General features: G+C 40.8%; 1 protein-coding gene across 1 annotated transcript in view; it reads right to left on the minus strand.

Moving 5' to 3' along the window:
- Positions 1-343, minus strand: part of SEH1L (SEH1-like (S. cerevisiae)) — a 14,509-nt gene extending 14,166 nt beyond the window's left edge. Inside the window, exon 1 of the mRNA XM_009318578.1 lies at positions 218-343. Coding sequence (XP_009316853.1) covers positions 218-343 — 126 coding nt within the window. The remainder of the gene's footprint in view (positions 1-217) is intronic.
- Positions 344-11,373: the final 11,030 nt, after the last annotated feature.

The following is an 11,373-nucleotide window of genomic DNA, read 5'->3' on the forward strand; positions in this document are numbered from 1 at the left end:
TAGCGCTCCAGCAGATGGCGGCAGGCGACGGGTTCCCGCTGCGCTGGGCGGCCTCGGGCAGCTGCCGGGGCTGGCCGGGCGAGGGGGGAGCCCCGTGGGGCACTGGGGAACCGTTGGTGCCCCACGGCCCACAGCTCACCGCCGCCCCGTGTCCTCCCGTCCTGAACGCTGCTGCTGTCACCGCCTCGTAGGAACCCTTTGCAGCTATTTAGCTCACCCAAATAAATGCCGTTTGCTTTCTGTCATCACCGTCCCCACCTTTACCCTGTCCTCTGGAGCCCAATTGCTGTCTCCTGACCGGTGCTGCTGCTTCCCTCTTCTCCCCTCTTCCTGCCAGGGCCATCGCCGTTTCCCTCTCCTGGCAGGTACTGTTATGTCTCTTCACGTTACCTTACTTACAATATTGGAGCTCACTGTAGTGATGCAAATCAGTAAGCAAGCAGAGGAAACATTCAACATGACACTGTATGATTTACCTCTTTAATTCGTGATGTACGGTACTAATGAGTACTATCGGATCAGCCCTAAGAATACTGTCGTGGAAAAGAACATGAGACTTGCTTCTTGAGGAGAGGTGCACAGGGGCTAAGTTTGGAAGGTTTTATAGGGAGGGTGAAGCACGTGATACTCGATGCAGACAGTGCAGGAATCCAAAGATGGGTTGGAAGCACTAAGTGAGATGAGGTGGGTATCGGACAGCATCACAGACTACGAAGCAGAGGAAGCAGAACAGAGACCTGCATGTGGTAGAAAACACATCACGAGTGAGGTCTGGGCAGGAGCTATAGACCAGTAATGACTAGCGAGTAGTCGGAGGGCGGTACAAAATAAATTAACCAAGGCAGCTGGAGGCCCTTGAGGGCTGAATACTCTCACCACTGGCCTACCGCCTTCCAGGGAGCCCCTCGCTAGCGAAAGCACTTTCTTCCAGTTTGTATCCTGCAGTACCAGCTCGCAGACTGGATCATGGAGCTCTCAGTGCTAGTATTTTTTAAATACCATTCATGCATCGTATCACTGAGGACAAGACTGGTCTTGTTTTTAAGGAATGTTTCATCTGTCAGCCATGTTATTTACTAGCTATTCTGAAGCTAATTACAATAGCTGATAAATATTAACAAAGAAAAAAAAATAATTCATTCACTACAATCCACATACTAATAATGCAGTTAGTAGATTTAAGAGAACTAAATAATAATGAAATGATGGTGGTAGTAATAAATAACAGCAAACACACTTGTATCTAACTGTGCTTTATTTGAGTTCCAAAACAGTGCTCAAGTCATTACGACACGTTCACTGCTGTATAGCTATGATCCAGTTTTCACGTGGATTATACATTAAGTGATTAAGGAAGAGAATCAAATGTAAAGTTTCCTGAAATCCGATATATTCAAATTCTCTTGATTCAAGGCCGATTCAGAGCTTTTCTAGAACATTTTTTATATCGGCACCTTTAACAGGAGATTAGTTTTACCATTTTCAAAAGGACTTTGGATTCTCACCACCTATTTAAAATTTTCATGTTTGGTCATGGCGAAAAGGAGTCAAATTCAGTCCACTTGGTGAAGAGAATTTGTTCAGGCATGTCCAAATACTTAACAGAATTATAAAGAAACCGTTACCTGCTTGTGGAATAAATCTGGCAGTTCACGGTTGATATTTAGTGCATTTATTTTTACAAACTGTAAACTACATTCCATAGCACCTGATGGAGCTGCTGCTATCACACGCCACAGAGATCACAGTTTTCTGCATAATATGCAGGCATACTTAATATGCACGCACTTAACACACTAATGTGTGTGTTTCATTAGTAGACTCCATATTAAGACTAGATATGCTGGTACCCAAACGTGATAAGGAACGATAACAGATTAATGATAAAAGATTGAGGCAAATTACAACAAACATGGACTTGAAGGGACACTATGGCATTAAGATGCTAGGATTTAATCACTTTAATGATACTGGGTAAGGAGAAGTTAACATGTTGAAAAATATTTTGTTACCCAAGTACAGGGAGTATGATAAAAATGTTTTCAATTACAGAGAATGGAAAATGCGGAAGGATTTAGAAGAAGAATTACCAGCTGGTTTTACATTCTTATCTAAGTTGGCCAATAATAGTTTAAAAATTATATTTTTTTAAATACTAGAGAGCTAAATCTTAATGGAGAACATGAGTTGAAGAGAGGAATTTGCAAGTTGTTGTCAAGAAAATTAAGACATCTAAGTTTTACCTATTTATATTAGTGGAGAATTTGGTTTGGAGTTTGCAAATAACACAGAAAATTTGTAAAGCATTTTAAAAAATGAGGAGCTAATGAAAGGAAGGGGGTAACATTTTCTTGTTTCTGAAGATGAACTGGTATTGCACAATTCATCTCCTAGAGGGAACCTCACTGTGGACTGTAGGGCCATGGTCAACATAACCTTTTTTTACCCCCTGCAATCACATGCAATCACTTTGGAGGTTGAAATTTCAGTATTTTCTAAATAATAGGTAAAGTTTAAGTAATACAATAGGAGAAGCAAGCAAAGTTGATTGTTTCTGATCGTTCCAGTGCTGTAATTAGAGAGGTATTACATTTTTCATGCTAGAGGGAAAACACTCTCATAGAAGAACAAAACAAACAAACAAAAAACCCCAACAAATAATATCCATGCACTTATTTGGATTGCTAAGGAGAAAGATTTTTTTAATCTTCTTTCAGCATGATTAGAGACATTTGTACTTTGAAATTTCAGTTATTGCTTCATTCAAATAGCTGGAGAGACAGTGCCTAATAAAAACATTAAAGCTGTTTTATAAGTTCTTTAATTCATGGCAGGGTCTCTGAATGGTTGATTTTGTTAGCTATTTTTGGGAAATGTCTTTTACTGTAAACCGTTGATTGTATTTATAAAAAATTACATTTCTTTTTTTCCAGGAGAATTGTTTCCAGTCAGTGATTCAGCTGTCAAAAACCCATTCTTTTGCAATTTTTAGTAATGTAATGATTTTGTCAAGACTCAGAGTATGTTACAACTAGTGAATTCGTGTTTTTCACCTGCTTACATTTAGTTTATTTCTTCAGCCGGTAGTATCAGTATAGTTGGAGCAGGGCAAAATTGCCAGGTTCACAAATAATTGGCATCAATCCGTTTCATTTGAATAGTATATAAATTTTTGAATGTGGCACAAATGCATGTTTTTGTTTGACCTAAAAAGTTTATTTTCTTTGACAACAAAAATTGTACACTTCATATCAAGACTTAGACTTTTTTCCTTACATTTTAGTTTGGTCAGTAAGCGAAAAAAACCCTACCTTTTTTAATACATACACACTTACACAATTATTTATTATCTAAATACAATCTACCCCTGTTGTCAGTCTCTAGATTCAATGCAGGTAGGTCAGTTTACATTTATTTAGAAGCTAGGTCCACAAACTTCACTGACTTAAAAAAAAATCCAGGAAATACGTGGGGGATTGTGATCCCAGAATGTTAATTTACCATTGTGTCTGATTTCAGTCAACACCCAGTAATGAGACAGATAAATACATTTATCCCATGTAGACATTTCTATCAGGTGTTTTTTGTTAGTGGAAAGACTGACACAGAACTAAGGCTCAATAGAGGAAACGCTTCATAGTGAAAGATCAAAATTACCAAAGGGATGAGGGGACAAGATATACCCTTTCTTAAGGCAAGCAGTCATTAAATAGACAGGCAAGTAGAGCAGATGACATCCGGTCTAACGAAGAGGCATTCGCATCTTCTGGGAAATGAAACAATGCTTATTTAAATTCTTTTAAATGGCCAGACTGTCTCCTGGATTAAAAGTAAAATAAAATTTGTTGAATAAGATCAAATCTCTCTGGACCTCTTCAGGAAGAACTCAAATGCTGTAAAAGCTATTGGCTATAAAAGCTAACATGCTACATCAGAAGAGGGATTTTCCAATGATGTAACATGAGCATAAGATATCTAGGACCACAGAAGTCTTGACGTCTAGGGTAGTATGGTAAATCAGATGGAAATAATGTGAACAGTATGCGTAGTTTACATGTTTTTCTTTTACTTCCTCACTTAGGTCTAATATAAACCTTTGTTATTCTGTTGCCTATGTGTAATCTCATTAATAAATACTGCAATTTCTTTTTATCTTAATCTAGATGAAGTAAAGAATTAATTCAAGATTAGTCCCTAGCCAGACATTCCCCTCTGAATGGTGTAACAAATCTAGAAAGCAAGGCACTGAGTGCTGAAAAGTGGTGCAGCTCCCTACTGCATTTCTAGAGTGTGCGGAGGGTGGTAAAGTTGGTGCACAATAGGATGATGCAAGCTGCACAGCGACGGTGGGCAGCCAGCATGGCCACGGCCAGGAGGGCATAAGCATTCTTCACTAATGGTAACCAGAGCATGGTGTGCCGTGTAGCAAGATAACGGGAAGCATGCTTGACCTCACGGAAACCCCAGGAAATTTGCAGCTTCCCGTTACCGAGCCATGAATTAGGATTCAACTATTAGCTAACCTCGGTGACTTCCTCTTACAGCTGGAGCTGAACAGCAAAGAAAAACATTCTATTTGTGGTGATGGTGTGCATGAGGTGGAAAAGACAGTCGTATTTTAACTTTACTATTTGCTTGATCACGTGCAGAGGAAGACCATACTGAATTACGACAATCTTGATACATATTTTTGAACATTTGGGTTCAGTATTATCTCTAGATTAAATTAAATTGAACCACAGCATAAGAGAAGGAAGAAAACTATAATAAGGTTAGTCTTCCACTTTGGACACAGTAGGCCAATTTTGTTTTCAAATTGACTGTATAAACCTACATAATTAACTTCTGCTGGAAGTTCAGTGTAACTGTATTAGCATTGGTAGAGATATTCTCATTCAAATGACTATAACTGATGCTGCCTTGGATTTAAAGAAAATACAGTTAGTACTTTCCTTTCTTCCCTTTTGACTGCCTTCTTCAAGTAAAAGGTGCTCTTGCCTGTAGAGGGAGATTTTAAAAGATACGAAGGCCTGCGCAGCAGAAAGTAAACTCATGAACTGTGTGCATTAAGGATGTTTATATCGGCATAGGATTGAGGGTGAGGAAGCCTGTCTTACATGGCTACCTCTGTCATATGCTTCGGTCCTATCTGCACTAGAAGCTGATCCGTTACGGACAATCATGGATTATCATGCTAACAGCAAACAGCTTACAGCATAGTTAAAGGTTCCGTTCCTGATAATCATTTTAAAATATTGTTGTTGACAGGGAAGCCCTGCCTGACCCTGTGAAATTCATCCACTTTTCTGTACCATGTTTTCCTTAACAACTGGATTCCCAACAATTCATAATATTCCATAGGGGGTAAAATAATATCTATTATTTTGAGATTCCTGGATTAAGGCACTGTAGAAATACAAAGTGGTATTACTGAGCAATTAGATTAAGGAAAAAGATCTAGTAAACCCAGTCATTAAGTAGGTTGCTTAGCTTTGAGAATCTGAAGCTTAACAATTAGGAGGAGTTTGAAAATGTTAGGCGTGCTGCCAGCAAGTGGTCTTGTACGTGTAACATACTGTGTCATACAAACTAGAAATCTAAAGGTGGATGTTTCAGAGGAAAGCACTCATAATCGCAGCAGTGTGTCAAAGATACGGGATGAATTCCTGTTAAGCAAAAAGAATACCAGCAATTATTGCTACGAAGGGTAAGTCAAATTAAGAAGATCACTGACCAGGCATGACTGGCAGATCACAGAAAGAAATTAGTAACAAAATTAGATTTCATGGGCAAAAATGAGGGTAGATAAAGTCCCCAAGTCTATACATGAGTAAAGTGAGAGTAAAACTCCTACAGGCGTTTGAGTGAACCTTTCTTTATATGTCACCCTGCTTTGTCGCTGCTGCAATCAGAGTTCCGCTTACAACCTGTTGTTACTTGTTCCGCTAGGAAATCAATAGGATGTCCCAAACTGAAATGAAAACTTATTGTTTACCTCAAAAAGGACTATTAGAAAGATGCAAGAAAAAGATAAGCTCCAACTCCATAAAATTACGTTTTACCACATCATGTAAAAAAGAGTACGGGAAGACAAAGTAAGCAAAATAATAATTGGTAAGCCCAAGAAATGCCATTCGAGCAAAACAGTTACCCAGTCGTGATGAAGTACAGCTTTGGCAGCCCCTAAGAGATGACTTAAGGGGAAACAGAAGTGATGTTATATAAGTAAGTGGCTTATGGATGGAAAGCTATTCTCAGTCATATGAATGTGCAAAGAAATGTAAGGGAAAATTGGAATGACAGACTGACAAGCAACATAACTGACAGCTAGGAATGGAATACTAATGGCTTCATAACAGATTAATATGAAGGTTGATCTCGGATCATAGAACCACATCAGAGCTATCTCTAAACTAGTGATCTCAGGTTGGGAAATAGAAACAGCTTGTAGGAGTAAAAATGGAAAATAGCTGGCCCTGAGAGTTTTCACAGTAAGAACAGACAGAAAAGTCTAAACTTAGCAGCGGTGGCTTTCCTCCGTCTGCTTTTGTGTGTATGGAAAGAAGCAGCAGAAGTAGAAACAGACGTATAAATTGCTGACAAAATTGAAAGCTAAACCATTTTTGCAGACTACAGTTATGATCGAGTATCAAATGCAATATTAAAGCTGTTGCTTACAGAATGGGTATTTTGCTTGTTCATAAGGGCGCTCACAAGGCAGGTGCGGGACAACCAGGGGATCAGGCCCAGCCAGCACGTGTTCATGGAAGGCAGGTCCTGCTTGACCAACCTGATCTCCTTCTATGACCAGGTGACCCACCTAGTGGACAAGGGAAAGGCTGTGGATGTGGTCTAGCTACACGCAAACACCCCTTTAGTCTTCCTTGCTTTTCTAATCACTGTCCTTGGATTCTTTGTATTGCCTGTTCAAGCTCCTTTCAGCTCACTAACTTCTAAGCAGAAAGCAGTAAAGACGCCAAATGTGGTGTGTGCAATGACAACACAGATGGTATTTTTGAAAACAGAATTTAGGAATGGAAGAATGTAACAGTCATCTAGTACCAACATTACTTGGGAGAAGAGGAAACATTCTCAATTGATATAATTATCATAGTTCCTTTCAAGTCAATGAATCTTTAAAATGATTATTATTTTATCTGTATTGTCATTTAATTGTAGGACTCAAAGTCCTCAAGAAGGAGCAGCAAACAATAATAATAACATTGTATTTAATTTCCATGCACCATATGTTGACCTAATACTGTACAACACAGATATAATCAAATTCCTTGCCCTGAGTTAGTACATTTCTAATTCTGTGCATGAACAATTTTATTCGGCTGTTGGTCGACAGCCGGCTGAACATGAGCCGGCGGTGTGCCCAGGCGGCCAAGAAGGCCAACGGCATCCTGGCCTGTATCAGAAATAGTGTGGCCAGCAGGAGCAGGGAAGTGATAGTGCCCCTGTACTCAGCACTGGTGCGGCCGCCCCTCGAATACTGTGTTCAGTTTTGGGCCCCTCACTACAAGAAGGATGTTGAGATGTTGGAACGTGTCCAGAGAAGGGCAACGAGGCTGGTGAGGGGTCTGGAGAACAAGCCTTATGAGGAGCGGCTGGGGGAGCTGGGGTTGTTTAGCCTGGAGAAAAGGAGGCTGAGGGGAGACCTCATTGCTCTCTACAACTACCTGAAAGGAGGTTGTAGCGAGGTGGGTGTCGGTCTCTTCTCCCAAGTAACTGGCGAAAGGACGAGAGGAAATGGCCTCAAGTTGCGCCAGGGGAGGTTTAGATTGGATGTAAGGAAAAATTTCTTTACTGAAAGAGTAGTTAAACATTGGACCAGGCTGCCCAGGGAAGTGGTTGAGTCACCATCCCTGGAGGGATTTAAAAGACGTGTAGATGAGGCACTTAGGGACATGGTTTAGTGGGCATGGTGGTGTTGGGTTGACGGTTGGACTCGATGATCTTAGAGGTCTCTTCCAACCTTAATGATTCTATGATTCTATGATTCTATAAGCTAAGGATGCCTTTAATGCCTTTACTGGTGGGTGGTAACATGAATCTTTCACTACCGTAAGAAAAGATTTCACAGCACCACCACATACCATAGTAATATTTAGTCATTTGGACAGTGGGGTCAGACAGGGTTTGGTGAACTGTGTTTGAAGAAGGACCTTACCCCACTAATTCTTCTCCCCAGACGACCTGCCCTTCCTAAGGCCTGGAGCCTGTCTGTTTGCATGTCAAAAGCTGCAGCATAGCATTGAACTACCCCCTTCCTGATGGAGGACCCTCTGGCATGTATGCTTCCTCAGCGAATACCCTTCTGCCGTCTGGAGTCCATAGTCTCTCAGTGACCCAACACATGAGCCAGCTCTCCTTTCCTTCAGCAGTCTGCTCACGAGGGGGAAGAGCAGTGCTGCTGAGGAAGGGAGCAAATCTTACAGCCTTTCCTCTTCGGCCTCTCACCCATGGGACGGAGACACTCCACACGTGGCAATCCTCCTGCTCTGACGAGGCGGAGGCAGAGGCACAGCTGCGGTGGGGCAGACAAAACAGGGCTGGGCCATGTTACACAGGGTGGTTTCTCACAGGGCACTGTTTGATGCCAGATACACATCATGATGCCATCCACCCCGAATGTGACTTCATTTCATTTACCATAGGTATCTTCTTCAGATTATTTTTTCCTTTATTTGGAGTTTTCCTTTCTCACATTTCAGAAATGACTATTCAACTTGAGGTGGTCTGCTTATTAAATTGGAAAATTTTAAGTGGTTGGTTACTGGAGCTGACTCAAGGCTTCTCCACATACAGGAAAATTTGAATTTTGCAGCAGTTGTAGTCAGAGTCTGTATAAAAAAGAACATGGGGGTTTTGGAAGGTGGACATGCATGAAGAAGAGCGTGGAGGAAAGAGAAGAGGGAGGTGCAGGGAGATAAGCTGAGAAGACTCAGTAGGGTTTTGGCTGACTACGAGTAGAATTAAGAGGCCCTCTTCATCCATCACTGGATCCCAGCCCTCCAGTCTCTAGATTCAGGAGGTTGTGCCTCTCCTTGCCCATGCTCCTTACCACTCAAGCAGCAAACAAGTCCTCGTTTGCATCTCCTCCACTGCTGCCAGGGCTCAGCTGCTCCCGTAAAGGGAAGGGGCAGGGATAGGACCGAGTCAGAAGGGTCAGGTTTGCTACTGTCGCTGGCGCATGCTCACTCTGAGAGTGAGTATAAAACACGTATAAATACAGTGTAACACATACATGTACAGTATAAAAGTATAAATGACTCAGGCTGAGAGAGTTTGCCAACAGGAGGTAGAAATCAGTTGTTCACATAGCATGAACAGCTCAAACATGTGGTCTTCCCCTCCACAGAAAAGGCCTTGGTAGAGGAAAGAGCGGAGCTTGGCTGCTCTTTATTGGGACCGTTTTGCCACCCTGAACATCTGCATCCATAGGCAACCTGCCTCCGTTGCCTATACCTGTAGCTGGCCCTGCTGTTCTCTATTCAAATAAAAGAAAGACTCTAAAGTTAAAATGGAAACTTCAGCACTGCCTATCAATAGAAATAAATGTCTTTAAGATTTATTTTTTGTTTCATTTGGAAAAAGAAGAATAAATGCTTATATTAGGGCATAATAGCTGAACATTTGTCTGGAAAAAATCTGAACTTCTAGTGCAGGAGAGGTGGTACAACGCAGTTTGAAAGACGACAACACCACGATGTTATCATTGCAGTATTAGCTATGGAAGTAACTTGCTCATTACTCTTGTTACATGATCAATACTTTTGCTGTCGGTAAGTGTAACAAACATTTCATTAAAATGCTATGTAGCTATAATAGGCTAAAGAGCTTTTGAAATCAATGTTTTAGGAAAACTACATATTTCCCAAACCCAACAGGATTACCCATTTAAAAAAAAATACTTAAGCAGCTATACAAGGACATTAATGTATTTCTGCATCTTCAAGGGCAGCAGTTTAACAAACGCAAGGCCCATCCTAAAAACAGCCTTATACTTCTGGCTTCCAGCAAAAGAATAATCCTTGGGGACATTTTCATGTGTCTAAAAGTAAGTGCTTAAGGAATCACAATCTATTACGTGTTCCAGGGCTAACGGGAATCCCAGCTCGGGCAAGTGGCTGTACTTACAGACGACTTTAGATAACTTAAAGGAATATGGTTGAAAGGGTAATGTGAAAGGGCATAGCCAAGGTTTTCAAACTGGTAGAAAACACTTTCATCCCTTCTTATGTAGAATAGACCCTGTCTCTCTCTCAGATTTCAAGTTTCCGTATGGCGTATGGATAGACTATGTAGTAGATTTGGAACCACCTATTTATGAATGCCATATGTTACATACAGCTTTTAGATCATTGTGAGACATAACAAGATGGAGTTAATTTACCTAAGGAACAGTCCAAGGACATAGTCCAGATAATATATATCAGCAAATGTTAAATGGACAATGCTGGAATAATCTTCTAGTTTGACCACCATTAGGAGAAGCTAAACGTATCTGTCTAGGAAGGTTTCAGACTCCAGTAGAGAGAACACCGAAAGGCTCCCTAGAGGTCTGCTAAACACTACTCCTCCCCCTGACATTTCTAAAAGCAAAGATTATTAATTTATTCTAACAATAATAATGGTTCCTTGTTTCTAAAGCATTTGAAACATCTGGGTTAAGAACATGTAATGAAATCCCAGACAAGATTCCAGGGAAAGCATACTTGGATTTCTAGAAGACACGTGACTATAAAAGCTAATTGCCCGTTCACTGGAAATTTTGAAAATGTATTGTTGTGCTCGCTTAAGGCTTCTCCCCCACCAGTGAAATTCTCACTAACAAAAATGCTGCCTTACAGTCAGCTATAAGGGTGTGCTCCCTTCGAAGAGAAACTGTACGGCGATTTTATACTCCTCACCGACCACTTTATTCATCACGTCTCAACCGAGCAATACTGTTAGATCAGAATCATAACAAGGAGAAATTTCCAGCAGGAGTTGCTATGAGGACAGATTACCCAAGGGACCAATCATTAGATGCGGCAAAGAATTTACACAATTTTAAATTGTTATTGCGTAAACTGTATGGTCATAGTTTATGCTAACATATTTTCAATTAAATTATTTCTAAACTTCACTGTTGCAAGACAAGAATCAGGTCTGCATATTGTTAAGTCTCTTTTCTACAGACTTGTACTAATTAGCGTGGTTAGTTGGCCTTACAGGAATAAGTGCTGTTTGTGCTGTGACAGATATTTAAACTGAAAACTCTAGACGCATGTCAAAACAAACACAGTTCAAAGCTGAGAGAGCATCCGCCACATGAACACACTGAAAAGGGCACTCGAGCATTTTAAGGCACGTTCACATCAT

The sequence above is a fragment of the Pygoscelis adeliae genome, unplaced genomic scaffold (genome assembly GCF_000699105.1).
Source record: "Pygoscelis adeliae isolate BGI_AS28 unplaced genomic scaffold, ASM69910v1 Scaffold42, whole genome shotgun sequence".
In the NCBI taxonomy this organism is placed as follows: Eukaryota; Metazoa; Chordata; class Aves; order Sphenisciformes; family Spheniscidae; genus Pygoscelis; species Pygoscelis adeliae.